The 27,507-nt window shown below is 38.9% G+C and overlaps 1 protein-coding gene across 11 annotated transcripts in view; it reads right to left on the reverse strand.

The window, feature by feature from the left end:
• Nucleotides 1–3,768: 3,768 nt before the first annotated feature.
• Nucleotides 3,769–27,507, reverse strand: part of LDB2 (LIM domain binding 2) — a 411,762-nt gene continuing 388,023 nt past the window's right edge. For 2 of the 11 annotated variants that reach the window (XM_027836671.1, XM_027836668.1), the window contains 4 exons: nt 16,304–16,427; nt 11,712–11,857; nt 9,128–9,270; nt 4,983–5,066 (listed from right to left, as the gene is read on the reverse strand). In XM_027836671.1, the coding sequence (XP_027692472.1) occupies nt 9,166–9,270; nt 11,712–11,857; nt 16,304–16,427 (375 nt within the window). In that variant the 3' untranslated portion in view covers nt 4,983–5,066; nt 9,128–9,165. Of the gene's footprint in view, nt 5,067–9,127; nt 9,271–11,705; nt 11,858–16,303; nt 16,428–27,507 lie in introns of all 11 variants that reach the window. The other 9 variants (XM_027836669.1, XM_027836667.1, XM_027836665.1 and 6 more) reach the window with 6 other exon arrangements.

A 27,507-nucleotide genomic window follows, 5' to 3' on the forward strand; every position in this document is an offset into this window, starting at 1 on the left:
TGCTTAACAAATGCTTGTTGATTTGGTTTGATCACTTTATAGCTAGATGAGAACTTAGAGATCATATGGTCCCATCTCCCCCACCCCACTTTATTGTATAGGTGAAGAAATAGAAGTAGAGATGAAAATGATCTGGCCAAAGTTACAGATAGTAGCCAAGCTAGGATTTATACTCAGGTCCTCCAACGCCAAATACAGTGTTCTTTCTAACACACCATGAGTGAGTACACCAGCAGCTACATGGCCATGAGAAGTGCAATTGAGGAAATGAGAGGAAACTGGGGAATATGGTAAGCTGTTTCTTGTAGCCCTACCCTGGAAGTACTGCTTGGGGAGCTTCCCAGCTGGAGGTCAAAGTCTTGGTGGAATGGAGTGAGAGTGGAATACTTTCTTGAGTCTTCCGTACTTAAAGGGATAGGACTTAGTGACTTTCCTGAAAGATTCCTGGTGCCACACATATAAGGTGCAGATATAAGAAGCCCTGGAGGGTCAGAGCACAGCTGCAGTTCTTACTGGGGTTGTATATCTGGCTTTAGATGTTTGGGAGGAGAGCAGAACTAAATTCAGTGAGGAAAGTTTGGGATAAAAGGAGGACCACAGAAATGTATCTTCTCACTTAAGCCACAGACATCTGAATTCTAGGTTAGGGGAAGCTTTTGGGATATTTTTGAGGGAAATAGCTGGTCAACTCAGTTCAATAAACAAATTCATCTCAAGAAACATTTATTAGTGCCTGTTCTGTGCAAGGACCCATGTTAGCCAATGTCTGACCTCAAAAAGCTTACATTCTACTAAAGGGGATTCATACAGAGACAAATGTAATACAACATAGGTAGTAATGGGAATATGATATAAAGGAGAGAGATCCAAAGTGCTCTAAAAAAATCTGGAGAACATTTTCAGCTCGAAGGTGGTGGTCATGGAGGCTTCATAGAAGAGGGAGTACTTGAATTGGGCTTTGAAGGATGAAAACAGATTCTGAAAGATGAAAATTGAAGAGGGAAAAATTTTCTTGGCATGGAGACAGTTTGCAATAATGCATAGAAGTGCAAGTTGGCAGGAAAAGGTTGGCAAAGCAATGAATCCTAGGCAGTTGAAATATAGAGTTTGTGAAAGGGCATGATATAAGGTCAGAAAGACTAGTCCAAATCAGATAATGGTGGGCTTATATGCCAATCTGAGTAGTTAGTGCTTAATTCTTTTGGCCATAAAGAGCCTGAGGGCTTTGAGGAGGGTTTTGGAGCCACAACAATTTACAAATGCTTTGTTGTTTTAAAGTTCTCACACTTGCTTAGAAATTGCAAAATCTGTGACTTTTGATTTTCCTTGAAAGAAATGTGTTATTTATATCATGTCATACTAAAACTGGGAAAGAAAGTGTGGTATAGAGTAGAGGAAAGAACCCAGCTGGAGTAGGCCTTGGGAGACATACTCTCTAGTCCGAGCTTTCTCACTGCCTCCCAGTTTGACCTCACTACCTAGCTTGACTTCACTACCCTCTCTCCCAGCTCCACTTTCTTCATTTGCAAAAACAATAAGGTTGGACCAGATGATCTTTTAGTTCAAATATTATATGATCCTTTTATGCAGAAATATTCAATGCAACACCACTGCTCCTTCATAATGGAAACTAAACTTTGTGAAAATATTTTAAAGAGATTTTGTTCATGAAAGCTTTAGATTTCAGAATATCGGTGTCTGGCTGGATTATATTTGGTAATGGAAGCAATTTGCTTCTTTTAAAAATTATCCTTTTACCTTCTATTTTAAAAAATTAAGTACAGACCTTACAGCACCTCATTATCTCGGTTCCATAAGGAGGGACAGGAACAAAATTTGGGAGGGAGGGAGGAGAAGGGCCAATATTTTTATTAGAAGTGTACTACACTCCTTACTTCTTCAATCCCACTTAGCCCATCTGTGATTGACTTAGGCCATTCAGCCTAGGGCAACATTTCCAAATGTTTCTCTTCAATTATTTGTACAGAATCTCGTAAGGTGCACTTTGTCAAACCACAAACTCCAAAAAGAAAAAAAAAAATAAAAGCGCTGTTGAAAAGGTAATTTAAACGAAGTGCAAAGTAGCCACAGATGTTTCCAATTGTTCTCTCTGACTATCAGTGAACCACAGGGAAGTCATTACGATGATGTGAGATTAGCTTCCATTAAGCCCTAGCAGGGAGCTTTTGTTGGACCAAAGTGATCATTTGTTTGAGGTCACAGCCTGCATTGTTTTTTTGATATTATCTATCTGGATTCTCTGAATTCAACAAAATTCAGAAATTTGCAGTGGGTCTTCCGGTCATTAGCATGAATTAGCCAGGTTCTTCTGTAATTGAAGAATAATTAAGTGAATGAGAGGAGGTATAGAGCATCTGTTCAGGATTCTAACATAATCATGACAATTGTTCTTCAGGTTTTTTTTTTCAAATCTCTATATGTATGTATATATGGGGGTATTTATATCATTCATCCATCTATCTGTGTGATTCTGCTTAAACATTTGTATCCAACCTTCATGATAACACTGAGTGATAGATTATAGTAGGGTCTTGGCAAAGAGAAAGTCTCTAACAGAATGGAGGATTTTAAGAATTCTGAGAATTTATAGAGAAATCCACTGGAGAAAGAATTAAAGAAGGGATTCCTAACCCTTTTGGTGTCATAGACTTGTTTGGCAGTCTGAATCCTATGGACCACTTCTCAGTATAAGGTTTTTTAAATAATTTGAAGGAAATACTAAAATTCCAGTTAGAGGTTAGTGAGAGCAAATATATATTTTTCCCCAGCAATATTTGTGCTGTCCCTAAAGTCTATCAATGAACTCCCTCAGGGTCCACAGACCTAGGTTAAGACCCCTTGCATTAAAAGAATGTCTTTACAAAAAAAAAAAAAAAAAAGAATGTCTTGCCTGGAGCATGCTAAAGTCCAGGGAAGTAAAGTAAGTTATGCAAGGTCATATGAGAAGGTCGATTTGGATGTCCCCTCTCCCTTCCTCCCCACCCCATTATAGTTTAAGAGAACTATTTAAGAAGAAACTAGTTTCTGAACAAGTAGGGAGTGTTCACTTAAGTGCAAAACATCTCTTCCACCCTGATTTACATTACAAAACAGTAAGACCAATGACCCTTGCCTTTGAAACAGTTAATACATCCAAAGCACACAATGGAAAAAAAAATGAGAAACATGATTAGCAAAAAAAAAATGTTCCATGTATGAAATCTGTTACATTTCAAATCTCACAGAACAAGAATATGTGTGTTACTTATGGTAGAAGTGAAGTTTGGCAAAAAGACTCAAATATGTGCCGCTATTTGGGTTCTATAATTAACTTAAGCTCAGTTTGGTGTAAAGGAAAGAACACTGGACTGGTAGTCAGTAAGACCCTCATTCCAGTTCTGATTCTACCCTTAGTCTGCAATGCAATTTTGAGCAATCTACTTCACCCTCTATGTCTTAGTTTCCTCATCTGTTAAATGGACTCACATGGGGAGGTTGCATGGTATAGTGGAAAGAACACTGGATTTGGAGTTAGACTTGGTTCTGCTTCTTGCTACTTGTAAGCTTTGACAGGTCATCTAATCCCCAGGGGCCCGTTTTCCTCAACTGTAAAATTGGACTAGAGGGTTGTGAAGATTCCTTATAGGCCTAAATCCACAATGATTCTATAGATAATAAATCCCATAGGTCACTTCCACTTTAACATTTTACAATTCTGTTCTCATTCTAACTTGTTTTATTGCAGACATCACAAAAGGTCAAAGCACATTGCTTTTTGTTGTTAACACAGTTTATTATTGGCACACTTATTGGCAAAGCATACATAAAATACCATTGTATTATAACACACTGAATCACTGTGTCTTTACATGTGTAGCTGAACATATTAATATGTAAATGAAAAAATTAGTTCTCTTATAAAGTTTCACATAAATACACTGGGATCCAAAAAAGAAAAAGACCAAAAAAAACATTTGAGGGCTTTACAAAAATATTATACAAGAAATATACCATGAAAGGAAATAAAGCCAACTCAGATACAATAAAAACACAAAAAATTCCAATTTTATTAAACGGCCCACAAAAATCAATGGATTACATGGCTTGAAAATATTTGGATCAACAGCAATTTTACAAAGCATAAACTCTCATAGGACTGGGTGTCTTTCTCCACATAAAAATATTTCTCATGTCTTTGATGAAAAAAAAGACATTTCTTGTTTCAGTACTTATATAAATGACTGAAGGACTAATGACTAGCATGAGTGATGACAGAAATTAAAACTGCTGGATCCTGTCAAGGGTTAATCAATGAGCGAAGACGTAACAAAAGAACAAAAGTTACATTTCAATTACTTCCCCAAAGCTGATTTTTTTCCTTTCTTTCTGAAACAAGAAACTTTCAGGTGCAAGTCGAAAAGCAGAAAATATTTTACAATATTAAAAAGTCATCCATCATTAGGTTGAGCATAATTAATGAGATCCTGAGCACTGAGGACTTCTTAACATTATGGCCTTCATCTGATATGAGAAAAAGAAATTCAACAAAAAACATATTGTTAAAAATTTGCCATGAAGTGCTAGATCACTTTGAATTACTTGAATTGAGGTCAGTGCCAGTATCCGTGTCATGAAGGCCTCCAAGTAATGTACAATGGAAGCATGTTCAGAATCGATCCTCTCAATTTAAAAAAACCAGAGAGCTGCAGTTTAGAAATAGATATCTGTGTGGAAAGTTGTCCCACCCCATCCCACCCCGGTCTCCTAAGTAAATGCTCTGAAAGAGTAATTACAAGCCACCAGCATACATAACAGTGGATTAGTGGCAGGTTAGCTTATTGGGAAGCCTGTGGTGTAGGGTTTTCAGATTTGGTCTCTTGGTTCGCAGGTGGCTTACTGCTCCATGGGCTGTTGTTTCCCAAGGCTGGTGAATTGTTGAAGTCTTCTTCGTCATCCATGCCATTCGCTGCATCATACTGTGTGTTTTCTAATCTGGTGATAAGCCTTTCGTCTTCATCCCCAAATTCTCCTCCCATCAGAGTCGGCTCTCCTACCACCATCACATCCTGTGAACAGCATCCAACATTATTACAGGGGAACCTTGAGAGAGGGCGACAGCTTAAAACAAGCAAGGGGAGGGAATTGAACCTAGCAACAAACTTAGTGAAATGTTCGAGTCGGATGTGGCTAGTGGGCCCATAATACAACATTGGATTTTTATGTGAAACAAACACTGTCTCCTGTTGTCAAGCATCCACAATTGCTTATATCTTCATTAGAATCTGACATCCAACAACAGGCACTGTGAGTGGTCTGTAAAATTTTTTTTAAAAAAGGATTTTTTAATCAACCAATAAAAAAAATTCCTTTTAAAGTTGTTCTCCTTGGAGAATTTTCCAAAACCTACTTAATCCTCTGGTGGGTATTTTAAATATCTATAACATCCAATACTTTTATTTGGGAGCTGAGGAATGCTTTGAAAACCAGTAGCGTATGAAGACATAAATAAGTTGCAAATCTATAATATTCACAAGATTTGTATGGAACAGTTCTTCCTCTATTTCAGGGATGCCATGCATTTTTATTGAAGACAGCCTCTCTTCTCCCTAGCCATCCAGGCCCTTTGATGCAACCAATATACTTGACATTCTGCTACTTAATTATGGTAATTAATTTAGGTAAAGTTTTCGATAAAAACAATGTTCACACTGATTTGACAATTTGAATAGCTAATTAAGTCATTAGCAAAAACCTGCTGATTGCCAACAAGCCCTGAATTTACCATCTGTTATTTCATGATGCCTGTCACCTATCCCCACATAGGCAACCCTGCCACCAATCTGTGCAGTAAGAGGACCAATCTGTCCAGCTGGTACCATAAAAGGAAGATGAAGAGTGCTAATTATAATTACATTGATGAAGCTAGTAGTCATCAAAAACTGGAGCACGAAAGAGGGAAAGAATCCATCTAATCATTCCTTTAAGTACAAATTGTCCTTCCATGCAAATAAGAAAACCACCTCCTGTACAGTGCATCTTGGCACTACTGCAGAAGATACAGCAAGATGGGTGAGAACCCAGCTAGACCAAAACCCCTCCCTCCCCCTTTTTCAAGGGGAAATACATTGGATGCCTGTGCATCATATTGTATGCATGAGAAAGGACACGTATGGGACATCTGCATCCTTTCTTGCAGATCTGTTAGGAGACAACGTTTGGGCAATAGAACCCTTAAGAGTAGAATGACTTCAGTCGTCCAGGCTACTGATGATGGCGACCAGCTATTCTCTATACCCACTAAGTTCAGGCCAAGAGGAACTTGCCTACGAGCTGTAGCAGTAAGAATTCCCTAATATTAAGTATTGTGAAATATTAGGTCTCAATTTCTTACTGAGGCAGATGACTCTCCTCCTTAGGAGACTCTTAAAAGGAGAACAAGTTCTCTTCTTTTTTGGGATACTTTAAATGGAATTCTGCCTAAAGCAGGGAGATGAACTACATGACCTCTTGGAATCCTTATCTCTCCTCTGATTCCATGATTGAATACATTCTTTGAAATAGCATTTAACAGTAATTTTCAAAGCTTCTCTCTTTCAACCTTGAACTAGAACATATGAGATTAACATCTTAGTTGTTTTTTATTTTTTAAAAACAAAACTCAAATCTTGCAATAGATGCTTCCTCCCTTTTCATAATGAGACTTTTTTTTTACTGAATTCTGTAAGCAACTCCACCAGTTTCCACATTGTTAAAAAAGCAATTCCTTATACATATTTACTTTACCTCACTATACTGCTTAGCAAAAGCTGACAGGTAAGAGTCCATGCAATAGCTTCAACTTGGAATATTTGGGAAATTGGGAAAATATGAATGGATTTTGAAAATATACTCCCTAACTGGATGCAGCTCTTGGAAATTGATTAAAAACATGCCAACATACAAAAAAATTACCTTCCCAGGGCCTCTACTAAGCACATAAAGTATATGCTTGGTAAGCATGGTAATACTGGCATGAATAGTTCAGAATTTGATCTAATGTCGACATATGCACTTCAAAGTAAATATTTATTTTGAAAATATGAGCCAGAACTGAGACAGCTTTGACAGAGACCCTTGGGGGCTGGTTGGGCAGCAAATTAGACAAGAGTCTGCCCAACCTAAGACAGCAGCAGGAAAAAAAACAAACCCAATCGTAAACAGTGCAATGTCAGGCTGCATTTGGCCACATCAGGCCACTGATGTGAGAGATGAAAGTTCTTCATTTAGTTTGGGTGCTGCTATATGATACCATGTTTGGTCATGGGTGTTTAGTATGGAAAACAGCCAACAAAGTGTAGGAAATTCAGAAAAAGACATTATGACTAGGAGCAAAGATAAGTATGCAAAATATGGATGGTTTTGCCAGAAGATGATGATAGATAACTTAACTCTTGTATTGTGACATACTCAGATCCCTTTGAAGCTCTTGTATGTATAAGGTTTGAATGTGAACATTAAGGTACTATATAAATTTTCACTATTATTACTATTACTACTATAATTTTATTAATTGGATTATAAATAGAATTTATAACCATCCACCATTATACCTGAACTAATAAGTTGATGGGAGAGATCCTGAGGGTTGGGGGTTGAAGAGGTAAGGATGATCAGGAAATCAGGGATGAAATTGGAAAAAGAAGGCAAATTAGGGGGAGGGAGGAAATTCTCAAACATAGACTACGTTCTATTCCAAAGCAATGGCTGTTCAAGAAAGGTGATACAGAGATGTTTGAATCACTTCAAACTGGAAAAGCATGCTAAGGGAACACACATGGAATAAGCTGGCTTTGATGGCTATTACATAAGATGCCCCTATATGAACACTAATGAATCTGTGAAAGTGTTAATAATCCTGAAATGCCCAGACACCAAATTTCTTTTACTTCTTACATAAAATTCCGTCCCATAAGTAATTGTGTATATTTGCATGTCACACGTGCACATCTATAGAAGATATCTGTAAGAGTATGCATATATGATGTATGTGTCCATGCAGATCTACAAAAAACATCTGTAGCTATTTACATATACAATTCTATCTATGTCATCTATATCTAAACCTGTATTATCTACCTCTAGATACATACCTCTATCACTTACATATCTATAATTTATCTCCATTTCATCTGCATTCTCTATTTATTGCTATTACATTTTTAGGCACGCATACTTCCACTAAATTCTGATGCCTTTTCTCTCTATGTCATAAAGATTACCCTGAGCTTCCAATGACTATACCAGTAAAGCACAAACTCAGGCAGGCTTTACTGAACTGGAGGAGCCTCAGGTCACTGCAATTTCTGTGCTATGAGAACCACTAGCCAAGCTTGAAGAGGCTCATCCCCAGAAGTTTGCTTACCAGCCACATTAAGTCACAAAGACTATTTGCTAAGGTGTGAAGAGATTACACTCTACATTGGTGAAAACATGGATCCTTGAAACATTGAAAAGATCTTTTGTACACCTATAAACTTAGTTCATTTTGGCTTCTATGTATTTTTCCCCGTAAAACAGACCCATGATATCATTGGTAAAGAGAACTTTCAATGAGAAAACTCCCTCTATCAATGTAAGTTAGCAGTTTTCCTGTAACTTAGTCTTAACTCAGTTACCTGGGACAGTGTTAAGTGACTTGCCCAGGACCACACAGCCAGAATGGGTCAGAGGCAGAATATAAACTCAGGTCTTTCTGACTCTGAAACCAGCTCTTCATCCACTATCCTACACTATCCTATGTGTATCCTTAAATACTCTATATATGTAGTGGTTATGTGTAAAGAACAAACCCTAGGATTAATATCTTTACTTATCAGTCTTTACAATGTAAGTTTGAATGCTTTGACGGTGTGTATCACTTTAACACTTTCTTTAAAAAATCACATTATTACCAATAGGGTATAGGCTTGACATTTCAACTTTCTTGCATATAGTGTAAAAGGCAATAATAATCCCTCTGGGTAGAAACACATACCCCCTCATGTCCCCAAAGTGTGGCCCTCTGCTCCTCCGCTGGAGTCCTGAAGGTACCACCAAATTAATTCCCATTTAATCTCTTCTCACTAATCCCCGAGCAATGGCCACCAACCTCTGAGGAGGACTGGAAGTGACTCCTCTAAGAGCCCCTCAATGCTTCTCCTTAAATTGGACAGAAGGGGTCACTGCGGTTGAATGACACAGGGCTCCATCCCTCCCAGGGTTGAGGCTGCAGCTCTGGAGTGCTCCTAGCTCCTGCTCATGGAGTGAGAAGCAGAATCCAAGTATTAAACCCTAGTCTTTCATTTGGGAGCGCACATTGCTACTGTGAGACCACTGGTCTGCTCCAAGTAGCACATTCTTGAGTATTCTTTTCTCTCTATCTTGAAAAAACAAGTATGGTCATTATTTTGTGGTCAAGAAAAAAAAAACATCGTAAGGGAGTGGCTGGTGATGGCCCTTTTTATAATTGTCATGCTTGATGGTGAAGCACTGTCAATACGATAGGTTCGGTCATAAGATGTAGTCAACATAAACTGTCCAATTTGTGTTGTCCAAAACCTTGGTTAGCTGAAATCTGCACAGAAAGACTGCTTCGCAGACTTCTGTGGCCATCTGAAATTTCTGCTCATCTAAAATTTATCCACATTTGCTGGGCTTGGGGGATTGTGCTATGGTCCAAATGGTGCCTTGTGCTAATCTAACTGGAAAATCAATGAATACACTCTAACACCTAACACTGTAAGAAAACAGTGTGGTAGAGTAGGAAGAGCACTGGCTTGAGAAGAGACCTGGAGGTCTAGGCCTGGCTCTGCTCCTTACTAGCTCTGTGACCTTGGCTAAGTCTTTTCTCTTCCATGTGTTGCCATTTTGTCACCTGTCCAGTGGGGAAGGGGGGATAAAATAATACTAAAGCTTCATTTTAAAATTTTGTGATTATATGAACAGGCTTATTTTACCTCAACTTAAAAATATTTGGGGCCTCATTAATTTGGGGTCATGTACAAAATTGAGGTTTTATGTACGTTTTATACACACATTTTTTCTGGTCAAATAAAGAGCCCACCTCTCTGGCACTGGAAGGGCAAATCTGCAGGTGTATTTTGGTTTAGTGAAAGTGCTTTGTCATCCCTTTTAGATTCTTAAGGGCTCATAGGTATGGAGACTACTCCAGTGTAAGGACACTAAGACATTGCTTGGGAATCATAATTTTTAGAAGTCTTTGCCCTGGAATAGCCAAGGAAAGCAAAATAGCACTTTCTTCACTTGTCAGGCCATTCACTCCATGGCCATTGCTATATTGGGTGGCTCAGAGTAGAAATAGCATCTTTTCCCTGCATAACAGGGTAAGAGGCCCAAAGGGACAGTAGGAGCTTCCCATCTAAGTACAGAGAAAGCTAGAGAGTGGGAGGGACAGAGCTAGCAAAAGGGAAAGGAAGCTGAGAAGAAGGAAAGGCAGAACTAGAAGAGAAAATTTGGGAGGAAGTAGAAAATCTTTGATTTTTTCATTCATAATTTCTGTACTGGTCAGTCCATCACTAGTTGGGAGGGAGATGGAAAAGGATCAGGACACCAGTGGAGAAGGTAACACACACAAGAGAAAATAACTGAAATCCAAGGAAGGGAGCAAGTCAGAGCTTAATCACAGAGAAAGACAAGATCAGAAGACTCGATGGATAGAGAATATCCACCAGGCACCAAGAGAGACCCTAGGTGACAGAATAAAACATTTGGTAAAGGGGGGGGGATGTAAAAACAGAAGGAAAGAGATGAAGACCATAAAGAGCTGGGGAGAAGAGGAACAAAATAAGGGGCAGAAGAGAATATCAGGTTTGGGAAGGAGTAAATGTTCAAAATAGGGAAAGAAACTAGTCAGGATATATGAGGAGTATACAACAAAGGGCAGAGTTTTGGAAGAAACAGCAAGAAATATGACGAAGAATGAAGCAGTTCCAGACCACATAAGACTACTTCTAGCTAACCTAGTTCTCTGGCTTAAGAAATCATTGACATTCACAAAGCCCCTTTCCAAACCAATGGCTTTTTTCTTTGCCAGGTCCCAGAAAGGAAACAGAAGGCCAAGATAACTGAATAGTTGTGACCATGTTTTCCTGCTTGAGTGTGAAAGCACACCATTAAAAACCGGGGTTGAGGGGAGTCAAACATCAGCACATGGCATTCCCAAACATCCATATTACCTTTTTCTTTCCTTTCAAGTTTTACCATATTACCTTTTTCTTTCAAGTTTATAACTTGAATCTTAAAAAAAGAGTTCCTCCTCCCCTCCCCTTTCATGCATGAGCTCAGCTACAAGATGGCACCAGATAGCTGAAAGTGGCTCCTCTGGCTCAGGGCCCTCTTCCTTTTGTGGTCAGAGGTCTGTAAACCTCCCATTAGCATGCTGCTATCTATAGATGATATCCTGTTTAAACCCTAAATGAAAGTTCACCTGCTTTTGAATCAGACAGTTCTTTAATTCAAATCTCCTTGCCACGCAGATTTGTAATATTCATGCCTCATTTCCAGTTTACTAGCAAGAATATCCAAAGCGGATTTCCCCTCAACAAGACCCTCCCTGACCCTCCTCCATCTCCCAATTCATTCGCTTCTAAAATGGGCTTTAACTTTTATCTTCTGTAAGAAGGTAGGACAGACAGAGACTTCAGGCCTAAAAGGAAGGTGAGACTTACAGGTACCTGACTTGACAAGCTCAGGTTTGCAGCAGGCGTTTTTTTCTTGCTGCTGGTGCTGTTGGCATTGTTCCCAGCGCTACTGTTGGAAGTGCTACTTGTGGAATTTTTCCTTTTTCTCCGTTTGGTGGTTGGCTGCCTTGTGGGTTCTGCTACAATATGGGACAGGGTAGAAGAATCAGTTCTGAACAGAAAGCATCACAAGGTCCATGGGAAGTACTCCAACCCAACCCCTGCTAAGATAGCATATCATAGAATCAACAGTTGGCATCCCACATATCAGGGAGAAACATCTTACAGAATTTCAAAGTTAGAGACTGAAGAGTAGGCCACACATTCAGAAGATCTGATACCTTGAATTTAAGAAACTTTCAGAAACTTTGGAATGCATACATCAATGTGTTCTACAATCTTGCCTACTGGAAATGTGTGCTATTGCAGCTCAACTCTATCATACATTGTGAATACTTAAACCAAGAATTCTTAGCATGGGGTCTTGGTATAGATTTAAGAGAGTCTGTGAGACCGGATAGAAAAACAAACAAATTTTTAAAAACCCTTATCACTATTTTTACTAACTTTTAGCTAAAGTTTAGTATTTCCTTCAATTATGATTTTTAAAACTATTCTAAAAACCCATAGAATTTACTGTAGTGCCAAAAAGGTATATGATACAAAAAAAAGCCAAGAACCTCTGACTCAAACTAAAAAAAGTGGAGGAGAGATTTAGTTCTGGCAGCCCTCCAGGCAAAGTCCAGAGGTCACCAAGCATAAGATAAATTTATAAGTTTGGGGATCAATGAGTTGATTTTGGAGTCATGATTGCACTACAGATTTCTGAAAATTCAATTCAAGGAGGCCTCTTACTCTATTATCCAACAAAGTACAAGCCGAATGGTGCTTACTATCATTTATTAGTTGTATAATCATAGGCAAGTCTTTCAATCTCTGTGAGCCTCAGTTTCCTCATTTCTAAGATGGAGACAATAATACTATTAGCACTTACCACATAAGATTGTCGTGAAGTTCAAATGAAATTATGTATGTAAAGCCCTTTGAGAATTTTAAAATGCTACATAAATGCTAGTTATTATCATGAGTAGGATCATCATTATCATCCCTTCTCTGAAGAAGGTTTTAACTTAGTTTATTGAAGGATTTATTTATTTATTTATTTATTTATTTATTTATTTATTTATGGGTGAGCACATAGTTGATTTTATAATGAAAGCCATTGGGGTAATGGGATTTTCTGTGCAGAAATAAACCTTACAACCACTCGCTAGAACATATCTATTCTTTATAGGAAAGGGTCTTGTTTATTTTCTAATTCCACTTCAACTTTGTGTCATTTAGAATGAATTTGCAATCCTTAACAGGCAAAGTCCCATTTTTGAAACTACTGATCTGACTCAATGACTGTGCTATTACACATTTCATTTCCCCTACTAGGCCGATGTTGCTTTATAAGTCAGCAACCCATCATGTTATCCTTCTTTGTACCCCCTGACCAGCACCTAGCACAATACTTTATTTAGAGTGGTTACTGAACAAATATATATTGAATTAATGAATGTATTCTAAGGAATGAGAACAGCTCAACTCCAAACAGGGGACCAAAAGAATACCTGCCTAGCAATCCAGATGACCTGGAGTACCAGGTGCAGCCCAGAAGAATATGGAATCAGATAGCAATATTTATGCCAATAAGAAGCCATCTAGCTAGATGGGCAGACCTTGGCCATTAAATGCTCTCTCAAAAGAGACAGGTTTCCCTTTTAGGATCATTGAGTTAGACAGATGGAACCTCAGAGGTCATCTGGTCAAACTCTCTCATATTTTATAGATGGGAAACTCAAAAAAGGTTCATTGGATTTGTATTTGAATTTGTGGTTCCCCACTCCTAGTCTAGATCAGGATAAAGGGAAAACTTAAGCAGCAAAAGGCATCATGGTGTAGTGTAGGGGAATGGTATTTGGAGCCAGGGCACCTGACTAGTTGCACAGTAGCTATGTGATCTCTGTCAAATCATTTTATCTCTTTGGGCCTTAAATCTGACGGAGATTAGAGTAATCTAATTAGAGAGTCTCTAAGGTTTTTTGTTGAGGCAGCTAGGTGATGCCATGGATAGAGGAGGAGCCAGGAAGACCTGGATTCAAATCCGGCCTCAAGTACTTACTAGCTGTGTGACCCTGGAAAAGTCACTTAACTCTGCCTCAGTTTCCTTATCTGTAAAATGAGCAGGAGAAAGAAATGGCAAACCACTTCAGTATCTTTGCCAAGACAACCCCAAAAGGAGGCATGAAGAGTTGGACACAACTGAAAAATGACTAAACAACAACAAATAACAAAAAGGTTCTTTCCAGTTCTATCCTTTGATAGAACTACGGAAAAGGACTTTGAAAATTCTCCTAAGATCTCAGCCCTAATTCTGTTGGGTAAATGGAGGCATATTATTTATTAGGATCAGGTTAAAGTTTATTTAACCCATGATGTTTTTTAGGACTGAGGATCACTGATAGTTATACATTCTTTCTCCAAAGTATTCAAAGATATTTAAAAATTCCTCTGTAATTGAATTTAAAACTTTTGCTTAAGGGATATCATTTCCTGAGGGAAGATGGGTATAGTTATTATTGCTTCCAGATTTCAGATAAGAGCAAATGAGGCAAGGGGAGGGTTGAAAAACTTATTCCTGATCATGGAGGCAAAAATAGAGGTCTCAGGGGCCATCTGGAGAGGACTATCGCTCATTCCTTGTTCCTCAGAATTGGACACTTGTTACGTTTCTGTACCCATAACTATATATATATCTATAGGTGTGCTATTTGGCTAAGTATTTATGCATCTTCTCTCCCACTTAAACTGCACATTCTTGGAATCCTAGTCGCACGCCTTCTTTTTAGTCTGTCAAGTCTCCATCACTCCTAAAACAATGGTTTTTTATGTTTATTCAGCATATTGTGATTGAGAGGCAGCCTGCTATGGAGGAAAGAATCCTGGATCTGGCTCTGCTATTTATTACCTTATGTAAATCACTTTAATGTCTGTGAGCCTCAGTTTCCTTATCTGTAAAACAGAACTAAAAGCCTCTGCCCTGCCTACTTCACAAGATTTTGTGAGGCTCAAATAAGCTGATCTCTGTGAATGTGCTTTGAGAATTGTAAGGTCTGATGAATATACAAAATGCTATCGATGACAACGAAAATAAAGTAAATCCAAATGCATTTAATGAAGTTTAAACCTTTTCCCAAAAATCCAAGATTCCCCTAAGATAAGCATTAAAACAGGTTTAAATGAGACTTTGTTAATTTCTGAATTTTTCCTATTTTCTAAATATGTACTTGGTTCAGCCACCTATATTAATCTTACTTAAGGCCCCATCCCTTCCTTCAGGCCTTAGACCATCATATTTCATGAATCAGAAAGCAGTGTGCCTCATGTTAATAATTACTTTTTATAAAAATAATTTTTGGTGAATGGATATGTTTTGCTTTTGTGATCAATGAGGCTCAACAAATGCCTGGAAGTAAAAATGTATGAGATAGGAAGACAATTAATGATGACGTGAAGCTGTAATTTCAAAACCCCAGCAGGAGATTCTACTGTCTAACCTGCATCTTAGCAAAGGCTGGAAAAAAGAATGCATTTTACATTCTCTTCATGATTAAGCTGCCTTTTGCTACATATATCTTAACAAATAGGACAAGTATAACTTACTTTCAATCCATTAGTCCTTCCTTCCCTCCTTTCTTTCTCTCTTTCCTTCCTTCCTCCCTTCCTTCTTTCCTTCCTTCCTTCCCTCCCTCCTTCCTTCCTTCCTTCCTTCCTCTTTTCCTCCCTCCCTCCCTTCCTTCCTCCCTCCCTCCCTTCCTCCCTTCCTTTCTTCCTTCCTTCCCTCCTTCCTTCCTTCCTCTTTTCCTCCCTCCCTCCCTCCCTTCCTTCCTTCTTCCCGCCCTCCCTTCCTTCCTTCCTTCCCTCCTTCCTTCCTTCTAAAATATGAGACTATGCTAAAAAGACTAGCTTAGGAGGTCTAGTCTTGGTTTTGTTACTAACTTGCTGGGTGAGTTTTGGGGAAATCACATAAGTCTTCCGGGCCTCAGTTTCCTCATTTTTCCTCTTCTATAAAATGAAGGGGTTGTATTTTTTTAATCTCTGAGGTATTGTCTATGGGCAGCTAGATTGGACAGTGCATGGAGTGCTCGTCCTGGTGTCAGGAAAACTCATCTTCGTGAGTTCAAATCTGGCCTCAGACACTTATTAGCTGGGTGACTCTGGGCAAATCACTTAACCCTGTTTGCCTCAGTTTCCTCATCTGTAAAATGAGCTGGAGAAGGAAATGGCAACCTCTCCAGTATCTTTGCCAAGAAAGCCCCAAATGGGGCCATAAAGAGTTGTATACTACTGTAACCACTGAACAATAAATAAAAACAACCATGGTCTTGTCTAACTCTAAAATTTTAATATTCAAAGTTCTTCAAGAAAGCACGGAATATTCTTTTGTAAATGAAGTTAAACTACTCCCCATTCATTTCCCATCAGTTCTTACCAAATTGAAACATGTGCAAATATAAACAGGAGGAAGGAAGAAAAGCTACCTGGTGGTGCCACCATGCGCTGCCATTTCTGAAACAAGCACGTCTTCAGACAGTCTCGGGGGCTGAGATTGTAAGTTTTATGCCTTGACATCAGCTCTTGCATTGGTTCCAGTATTACACACAACTGCAATAAATGAGAAGCATAGGTATTTGACCACAATGATTGTAACAATAATGATAAAAGCAGCTTACATTAATGCAGCACTTTGCATACATTATCTCACCTGAGCTTCATACCACCCTCTTAAGGTAGTCAATGAAAATATTATCCCTATTTCACAGATGAGGAAATAGAGGCTCAGAAAGCTGCTTAAGGTCACAGTTAACATGCAGGCAGCGCTGAAACTTGAATCCAGGTCTTCTGGCTCTTAAGTTCAGAGCTCTGAACTGCACCATGCTGTCTTGATAATGAAAACCAGTGGGAGCAATCTGAAAACTTATTGAAGCTTTAGTGTTTCCTGGCTTTGTTTTTGTAATATATCAGTTAGAGAAAAATCTTATTAACAATTTATGACACCTTAAATTATCATTTACGTTTTGGCACCACAGCACAGTACTAAAATAACTCACATTCATATAGCATTTCAATGTTTGCAAAGCACTTTTCAGTGACATATAAAGAGGATATTGCATACATCTAGGTTTTGCTCATAGTTGGGTGCTCTATATATATTTGGCTCCTTCACTTTCTTTTTAAAAAATACTTTTAATGTTTTAATTGATATTTTCTTTTTTTTCATCACCACTATTTCCCCTTCTCCTATCTTTCACCTTCCCCTGCCCAGAGATCTATTCCACATAATGCCTAGTATTTCTTAAGACAAAAAAGAGGGAAAAACCAGCGTAACTTATCAAAACATAGAAAAAGACTGAAAATATGTGCAACGTATAACACTTGTGGACCTTCCACTTCTACAGAGAGATGGGATGGGGGTGTCCTCTCAGCTCTCTTCCTTTGAGCTTTGTTTGTTTTTTTATGAATTTAAACACCAATTTTTGATATTTTATCACAGTTCTTTGCATTTACGTTGTGGTAGTTGTTGGGTATATTGTTTGCTTGGTTCTGCTTATTGAACTGCATTAGTTCATATAGTTCTTACCATGCTGCTCTGTATTCAGCACACACATCATTTCTCATAGCATAGTAATATTTCTTTGCATTCACATACCACAATTTGTTTAGTCATTCCCCAATTGGTGGGCATCTACTATGTTTCCAATTCTTTGCTATTACAAAAATTGCTGCTCTAAATATAGGGACTTTGTTCTTATCAGTGGCCTCCTTGGGGTATAAGCCTAGTAGTGGAATCTCTGGGTCAAAAGATATGGACATTTTGGTTACTTTATTTGCATAATTCCGAAATGATTGTAATGATCCAGTCCCCTTTACCTTCACTGTTTAACTGTTATAAAACTAGATTACTCTTCCACCACATCAACACCACACACCACCAACAATGACAAAGGTCTGAAGATCTCCCCTGCAGAAAAAAATGGAGGGGAGGAAGGAGTTTCCAGTGACCTGCAAGGTTTGACTTTCTGCCATAGCCAAGTGTCATTATCTATGCTCAAAGTGTACGCTAGTTTGCCTCCTGGAAGAGAAGGTAAGGGCCCTTGAAAAAGCTATGTCTTTCTTTCCAGGCTATTACATAGAAGGAAGCTTCTTTTTAAAAAAGCAGAAGGATTTCAAAAACAAAGAAAGAAAGTTGTAAAGAGTCACAAGACCCACGTTAGGTGGTTGGAGATTGGAGCTCAAGAATAGATATGTACCTATTCTTCAACAGGAAGGAGTTGAACTTCCAGAGGAGGGATGCAGAGGTTTGTCCTCCAAGAAATTGTGATGTGACTCCAGGGAGTCATCAGGTGAGGAAACATTAGGCCTGCCTTCTTCTACCTCTCTGTTCTTTCTCCTTCCACCCTCAAAGTGTAGATGCCCCCCAAAGTCCCTAAGTCTTTTTCTCTTCCCTCTATACAGGCATACTTTATTTTATTGCATTTCACTTTATTGTGCTTCACAGATATTGCCTTTTTTTTTTTAGCCAAATTGAAGGTTTGTGGCAACCTTACATTGAGCAAATCTATTGGTGCCATTTTCCTAACAGCATGTGCTCATATTGTGTCTATGTGTTACATTTTGGTAATTCTAACAATATTTCAATTTCTAACAATATAACAATATTTCAAACTTTTTCATTATTATTATACCTGTTATGGTGATCTGTGATCAATGATCTTTGATATTACTATTGTAATGGTTTTGGGGTGCCACAAATTGCATCCATATAACACCGTGAACTTAATCGATAAATGTGTGTATTCTGGCTACTTCACCGACTACTGACCTGCCATTCCCTGTCTCTTTTCCTCTCTCAGGCCTCCCTATCCCCACAGACACAACAATATTGAAATCAGGCCAATTAATAACCCTACAATGGCTTCTAAATGTTCAAGTGAAAGGAAGAGTCAATGGATGAGGCAAACTTCATTGTTGTCTTATTTTAAGAAATTGCTACTGCTGCCACCCCAGCCTTCAGCAACCACCACCCTGATCAGTCACCCGTCATCAACATCAAGGCCAGACCCTCCATCAGCAAAGAGATTATGACTCGCTGAAGGCTCAGATGATGGTTAGTGTTTTTTAACAATAATTTTTTTAAAAAATTAAGGTATGTACTTTTTTAGACATAATACTTATTGCACACTTAATAGATTACAGTATAGTGTAAATATAACTTTTATATGCACTGGGAAACAAAAATTCATGTGACTTGCTTTATTGTGATATTTGCCTTATTGTACTGGTTTGGAACCAAACCTGCAGCATCTCTAAGGTATCCCTGTTGTTGTTTGTCTTTTATTTTCAAAGAGGACCAATGACATCATGGGGTGATGTCTTGACCTGCATGTGAATTGGATTGAGGTGAGGCAGAATTACACAAAGTTGTCTTTCTTTACACTCTTTCTTCTGGTGGCAAGACAAAAGTCAAGCCCCCTGATGATGACCTGGGATGCAGTGGTTGACCTTGGGCACTTCTGATGTCTGACCAAGCTCTAAGCGCTCCATAGCACCTGCTTCAACCACCTTCATGGCCCTTCAAAACAAAATGTTCATATCTGCCTATTCCATCAGGCAAGTCTTCTCATACTTGCAGTAGACTTTCCCCTAACTCACTAACCAAAGGCTATTGGTTACCCTCAACTTGGTTTAGCCCCTCTGCTGAGATGATTTTACCCGGCTGTGGCTGCTGCCCATGCTACAGTTTCTTGGAGCCACAGATGGCAGTGGATTGACACAAGAGTTCTGAGACTTGAAGGACACCTGGGAAGCTAGGAGGAGGAGATGAAGAAGGAGAGAATTTCAGGTATGGTGGATGTTGTGTCTGATTCTTTGTGACTCCATTCCGGGTTTTCTTGGCAAAGACACTGGAGGGGTTTGCCATTTCCTTCTCCAGCTCATTTTACAGATGAGGAAACTGAGGCAAACAGGGTTAAGTGATTTGTCCAGAGTCACCCAGCTAGTAAGTGTCTAGGCTGGATTTGAACTTCTGCATGCCTGTACTCCTTCCTACAAAGAGCTCATTCACTTCCTCTACTTCTGACGATCCTTTGGCACTGCCTCCCATTTGTATTCAAGAACGCTGCTACTAATCACTAATTAATCTTTGTGTGTCTGGGAGAGGACTGCAGCTGGGGTTAAAAAAAACTCCATAGACTGATAATCTCTTCTGTGCTGAGTTCCACTAGACTCTATATTTAGGGCCTGAGCCTGTGAGCTACAACAGAGTCATAGGTGCATGGATATTGAGCTGGAAGGGGTTAGTTACAGAGACCATCTAGTACAACTCTATCTTGTCCAAGGTCACCCAGATAGTAATTATCAGAGGGAGGATTTGAATCCAGGTCCTCTGACTCCAGAGACAGGTCCCTTTGCACTGTACCATGGCCAAAGTTAAACAAAAAGTCTTTTGGACTTAGGAGAAGTGATGAAAGACAACAGACTTAGTAAATACAACTTTTCCAGGGCCAAGGAGAAAGTTTTGAGTTTGCTTCTGTTGCCCTCACAATTCTACCATGAGTCTCAGTGGTGACCATTCTGTTTTACTCTCACTCCTGATTGATTGCCTTCATACCCCAGGGTCTCCCTGCTTCAGTCTTGCTATGTCCAACTGCCAGAGGAATCTTTCTAATGCACAGCCCTGATCACGTCACTCTCCTGTTCAGAACCCTCTGACTCTTCACTGCCTGCCGATTAGAGAAGGGAAGGAGGAGGGGAAGAAAGGGAGAAGCATTTATTAAGTAACCCTTATGTGCCAGACACTGTGCTAAGTAGCTTTTCCTCACAACAGCCCTGGGAGGTAGGTGTGATTATTATCTCCATTTTCCAGTTGAAGAAACTGAGGTAAATAAAGGTTAAATGACTTGCCCAGAGTCAAATAGCTAGTAAGTGTCTCGGGCCAGATTTGAACAAGGTCTTCCTAACTCCAGGTCCAGGGCTCTATCCACTGTGCCACCAGCTGTCTTATAAACTCCTTAGCTATTGAGAAGATGTGCTACATCATTCTCCATCATACCTCATGTTTATACCTAGCACATTGCCCTGTATATAGTAAGCAATGAATAAATGATTGTCAAATTGAATTGAATTCATTGGCACAGTGACATCGTCCCCAGATGATTATTCACTTTTACTCTGGTCAAGAAGATGACACAGACCATCAGACTGTGATCTCCATGAGGACAGTGAGAGTGTCTTAGCAAAATTCTGACTTGTCCTCAAATCCCAAAGTAGTGCTTTGCCACCTGTAGCTGCTAATACATGCTTGTTGAATTTAACTGAATGAATTATAGTTTTGGAAAATGGAAGAATAAAACAATTGGAACAAGGCTGCCTTCCAGCAATGAGAGAGGTTTTAAGGAATAATGTTGCAATCCAGTGAGTAGATATGGATATTGGAAGACAAGTTACAGTTCAGCTGAGAGTTCTGATTGATTAATTGATCTATATTGCTCTATCAGTCTATCATTCCTGACTGCAAGAAGCATACTCATAAAGGAGATTTCGAGTACAGATAAGAGATATGTGAATTACATAGCATATATTCATATATTGAATTACCCTTTAACTTCCTGGTTTGCTTGATAAATATATTATTTTCATGTCTGTAACACCCCTGAACTTTGTGAAAAGCCCTCCTGTTTTAGCCTGCCACCCAAACGTGCCATGCAGTGGTGACTGAATGATGAGCCTTCAGAACTAGCAAAATCCTTAGTTATTGAATAAAAATTCAGTTATGTTCACTGGGCTGTACTTAATGAAATAAGAAAATATACTTTTTAGCAAGATTTTCAGGAGTTTGGTTTAAAATAAAAAGGGTTAAAAGTCACCTAAACAATTCATTTACTCAGAACTCTCATTTGCTTGTCATTGTAATCCATATTTTATGATTGCACAGTGTTAGAACTAGAAAGACCCTTAGAAATCTAGTCCAACTCCCACTTTTATGGATGAAGATAAGTCCCACAGAGGACAAACAACTAGCTATATGTCATCTATGAACTTAGTCACAGTCCTGAGACCTGGACCCTTGACAGTTGCTTCCAATCTCTCTGCTCATTCCAGCATGCTTACTAATTACTAAGAATTTTGCTTTTGTTTTGTTTGGAAGAACTTTCGGCATGGTTTGGTTTTTGGGAAAGAAAGAGTGCCATTTGTATTTACATTGGTTCATATTTCGGCAAATGAGTACAGTTCTTTCCAGGTTTCATGGTTTTGATGTCTTCCTAATATGTCTTTAAGAAAAATCAATTCATCAGTTCAAAATGGGACCTACACAACATTCTTTAATGAATTTTTAAGAGGCTGCTTCTTTCGGAACTGGTGGGGGAAAGGATGACAGATGGTGGTGGATAGGATAGAAAGCAAGTAGAGGCTGATGAGCTGAACTAGATGTTCACTGAGACCCTTTTCAACTCTGATTGTCTAAAAACAACGGTCATCGGCAAGGTTGTGTGTGAGGGTGCTAGGAGAAGCCTCATTGTGCATGCTACTCCTCAGAGACCTTCTATCCACAGGGCCCTGGGGCTGCATGGGATAGAGGTCCAGAAAGACCAATCACAGGCTTGGCCATCTGTTTCTTGGCCAATCATTTCATCTCCAAATCTACAAGACATAGGTTGTGAAAGGAGGGGTGCAGATTACATATCAGAAATGAGGGTTTTTGCTCTACAAAAGGAGAGGAAGCCAGTCACAAAATGTATTGCTATATTGTCCCACAAACTTCACATGGACATCGGTGATAACATCGGTGAACTGAGCACTGGCATACAGAGACTTTACGAGGCTAATGGAAGATAGTCAGTTCTTGGAAACACTCGAGGAAGGAAGTGCCCTTTAGTATCTGTGTTCCAACCTGCACTTGCTGTCTGTCTGAAATTATGTTGGTTATACTACATCCTTGAAAAAAAGCTCTTCAGGATATGAAAGCTATGTGTGCTATCATTCTTATTCTTTCTTCATGTGACTGCAGGCTTACCACATAGTAATTCAAATAATGGGGAACGGGCAGAAAAGAGTTTTCAGGTGACTAGCCCCCACCCTACTACAAACATACTAAGGATCTAATAACCCCAACTGGAATGACTACTTGCTAATTGCTATTATATATTGCTCTACAACAAAGAGTGTCTATATACTATTGCCTAGGAAAAGAATTTGAGCCTGAAGGATCAACTTTCTGAGGGGGAAAAAAAGATAATGAGTAATTAAAGAATGAATCTTAGAAATGGCTCAAGTGATAATTAAATAAGAGGACATCAAAATATAGTATTAAAGCATCCTAGACTGTGAATTAAGAGACTTTGGTTTAGTCTCAGCTTTCCTACCACTTATTTGACCTTTGGATCACATAACCTTTCTGGGCCTCAGTTTCCTCATTTGCAAGACAAATGGGTTGGATTGTGTTTTGTCTTGGCAGCTTTACCTGGACCTAGCCTAGTGCTCTGAAAATAGCAAATGTGATAAACATTGAATGAAGAGATAAATAGGGAAGTCATTTCTAGGTGCCACATTTTAGAAGATATCGATGAACTTGAAAGTATCCAAAAGAATGTGACAGGTTGGTGAGCAGCCTGGAAGCAAAAGCCAAAGGAGGATCATTTTAAGGAATGAGGCCTTTTAAGGTGAGAAAGAGAAGACTTAGTGGGGCACATATTATCAGTGTTCAGATATTTGAAGGGTTGTCTGTCAGATGGAAGGTTTGATCTGCATGGCCCCACAGGGAAAGACTAGGATCACTGGGTAAAAGTTATAAAGAAGTAGATTTCAGTTCATCAGGAGGGAAAAAGTTCTTAACATTTAAGTTGTCCAAAGATGGAATGAGAAGACTCAAAGAGTAGTGAGTTACCATTACTGGAAGCAAAGGCTGCATGACCATTTGGTCAGGGATGTTGTGGCTGGGATTCATGATGTGAGCAAGAGTTGGGCTAAATGACCTCTGAGTAAGGGTGTGCTGGAATTGGGTCATTACCAGCTTTTGAGAGCCAATTATTAAATTTTCAGTAGGAGCACTTACACCTTGGAAACTGGCAAATGCTACAAATTAGGCTTGGTCTATTGTTGATTGCCTAGATGAATTTGGAACTCAAAACTTTTAAAATGTTAAAAATTGTTTTAACATGTAATTGGGGAAAAATAAAATATTCAAAAAAACAAGTGATGAGAAAATGTTAACAAAGCAGATTAAACTTAAAGTGTGTCATGGGCATATATATATATATATAATATATATATTTGCAGAGAGCTGGTTGTTAAACCATTGATCAACACACCCTTACCTCTAGGTATTTTCCAATTCTAATTTTATGATTCTATGCCTAGATGAGCTCTAAGTTTCCTCCTAACTCTAAAATCCAATAATTAACGGGGACATAAGGCTAGCATAGACTCTCAGTTCTTTCAAAGCTTACTTACTTACAAAGTGTCAATTTTCCTGAATTTTCTGAAGGGTTTTTTTAAAAATGACAGACAATGCCACAAATTGGCAAATGGAGCAATTTCTCCTTCCCCACCATCCCCTCCCACCCAGAAAATGTTGGAAGAGTGACATTTCACAGAATTTCATCATCTCTCCATTGAAAAGGACCTCAGAAGTCATCTAGGCCAAGCCATATTTGAATAAGAATCCCATGACATTCCTGACAAATAGTCATCCAGCTTCTGTTTGAAGATAGCCAATGAAGGGAAACCTATTGACTTACGGGGCAGCCCATTTCACTTTGGGACAACTCTAATTATTAGGAAGCTTTTCCTTACACAAAGCCAAAATCTGCCTCATTGAAACCTTATTGATTGTTCTAGGTCTGCCCTTTGGAGCCAGGCAGGACAAATTTAATGTTTTATACGACAACCCTTTCTTTTATAAAAATGTATATAGCTATGTAGGGGAGAGACTGCCCCTGCTGTATTATTCTCATATATTTCAATTCTCTCCTGCCTAACTTAGGTTGGGCTATATAATTCTTTTTCAAATTACTGAATAATACCATCTGGAGTGAATAGCAATGAAACCACAGACTCTCAGGTCTGGCTTTCTTTTATTTAGCAAGTGTGTGGTGTGGCAGAAAGCACATTGAACTGAGAGTGAGGGGACCTGGGGTCTAATTTTGGCTCTGCCCCTAAATTACTCTGTGTGTGTTACTTAGTTGTCTAACCTCTATGGGACTCAGCCTCAGTTTCTTCAAGAGCAAAATGAAATAACCTTTCAGTTCTAGAACTCTAGGGTTTGAAGATACAGGGTGTTTGTATTTAGTTTCTTCTTAGGTGTCCTGTTGCTTTGCCGTTGGCCTGTGATGATAAGTCATGGATTGTGCGGTGTGTAAAAATCATACTCTTCTATAAGCATAAACGATTTCTGAATGTTATGTTAGCAATATGTAATGAAAAATTATAAAATATGCATGGTATTAGTGTGAATCTAAGAAGGATTCTCCCTGCCTTCCTTTAACATATTTAATTCCATGACAAACATTTCTTAGTTTAAATTTTATTTTTTAACTCCTGGAATATTACACACTGTATGTTTGGCTTTGAAAGGCAATCCCTTCATAATCTATTTCTCCCGAAGTGCTATGCCAGTAGTAGCATCTGGATCATGCCCATAGAGTCAGAACAAGAAGGCATTCAGTGAACATAGTTAACTCTTTTTTAGATTACAGTCTGAGCTTCCAAACATTTATGCTTTATCTATAAGAAAAGGGCAACTAGATGGTGTAGTAGATAGAGTGCTGGGCCTGGAGTCAGGAGGACTTCAGTTCAAATCCAGCCTCAGACATTTATTAGCTATGTGAACCCAGGCAAGTCACTTAACCCTGTTTGCCTCAGTTCCCTCATTTGTAAAATAAGCTGCAGAGGAATAGCACACCACTCCAGTATTTTTGCCAAGAAAACCCCAAATAGAGTCACAAGAGTTGGACATGACTGAAAAAGATTGAACAGTAAGCATAAACTATTTCTTAAAGGTCCCAATGACCTTTTTTTTCAGACTATCTAAAAGCAGCAATATTGAGTTTTCAAATGGTGGTTTTACAAGTTTACAGAGTCATTTCTTAACATGGGGCAAGCTTCAAAAGATTTCTTGCTTCTGACTCTTCCTGTGCATTCTAGGGCCATGACAACTTGTCCTGACTTTCGTTTTGCTACTGGTCTCAGATCTCATGCATTGTGAGCTGCAAGCCTAGAATTCTCAGTGCACACACGTTGTTGGTATATTTCTGAAAGCCGACTTGCGTGGTTTGTTTAGAGCACTGCAGTACAACACTACAGTATTCTCGCTCAACCCAATGAAGAGACGCAGGCATAAGGGGAGTGGGCAGGCAGGCAAAGCTGCCGTGAGTAAGTCACGTGATATGGCAAGACTTGTATGTTTCCACTTTAATGTATATTCATGAGTATTCCATGCAACCTAATCTTGCACCAAAGACAGTTTAATAGTAAATGATTTGTAAGTAATACTGGCATGATTTTTTAAAAGATTCATATAATGGTCACACCCCACTGTTTTGCAAAAAAAAAAAAATGGCATAAAATCTGCAACCATTATTTAGTGAAATATGGTACTCTGTTAGCCTCCAGCTCTCTCTCCACTTATGCTGTATTGTGTTGCTCCCGTGCTCAAGATATTCTAATTTAGACCTTCTTAACTTTGTTTCATGAACCCCTTTGGGCAGTCTGGAGAAGCCTATGGACCCCTTCTCAGAGAAATGTTCTCTTAAAAAAATCAAAATTGAAAGAAATGCTAACTTTGAGTTAGAGGTTAGTTAAAAATAAAGATGTATTTTTCCCCCATCCAAGTTCCAAGACTCTGTAAATCTATCCATGGATAAGATCCCAGGTAAAGAACCCTAGCTCTTATTGCTTCCCACTTTTTACAGGAAAAAGTCTGAACTCTTTAGCCTGGCATTCAAAGCCTTCTATAATCTGGCTCCAGCCTGTTTACAACTTTGTTTCCTACTCACCCCAATGAAAGTTCCTGGCTCCATCAAAATGATTTACTCGATTTGGAACCCTAGTGTAGGGGAAAGACTACTGGATTGAGTTTTAATCCTGACTCCACCATTAACTCCCTGTGTGATCCTAGGGCAAGTGAGTGTATTTCTGTCCCTCTTTCCTTAGCAGCAGAAAAAGTAGGTAAGACAAGATGGCCTGTAAGGTCCTGTCCAGTGCTAAGAAGTGATGAACTTGAACTCACCTTGCTGTTTTCTGCACAAATTATGTTCTGGGATTCCTTAATTCACTTGCACCAAAAGTGTCCCTCACATCCCTCCTCCTTATCCCAGTTCAAATCTCACTTTCTCTAGGAAGCCTTTCTTTCTTTCCCAGTCCAAAGTGATTACTCCTTTGATAGATGTCCTAGTCTACTTTCTGTCTATACCAATTTTTAAAAAAAGGAAATTAGGTAAATATTGACTTCTGCTCTTGCTTTTCACCTCTCTCAAAAAAATTAAGCAGCTGATTATTTCTTGAATAGGGCTGATGGAAATACCAGTTTTCAAAAGGTGGAAGAGGTGGAAGCCTGCTATTATGCATCTGCTTCTGACCACTGAAAAGTAACTGACTACTGAGGGGGAAATGATGAGAACCTTGGGACAATATGACCATGGTATGTTAGAGTTCCTGATAGATACCGGAAGGAAATCTGAGCATAGTC

Source organism: Vombatus ursinus, unplaced genomic scaffold, assembly GCF_900497805.2.
Source record: "Vombatus ursinus unplaced genomic scaffold, bare-nosed wombat genome assembly UNPS02014818.1, whole genome shotgun sequence".
NCBI classification, from domain to species: Eukaryota; Metazoa; Chordata; class Mammalia; order Diprotodontia; family Vombatidae; genus Vombatus; species Vombatus ursinus.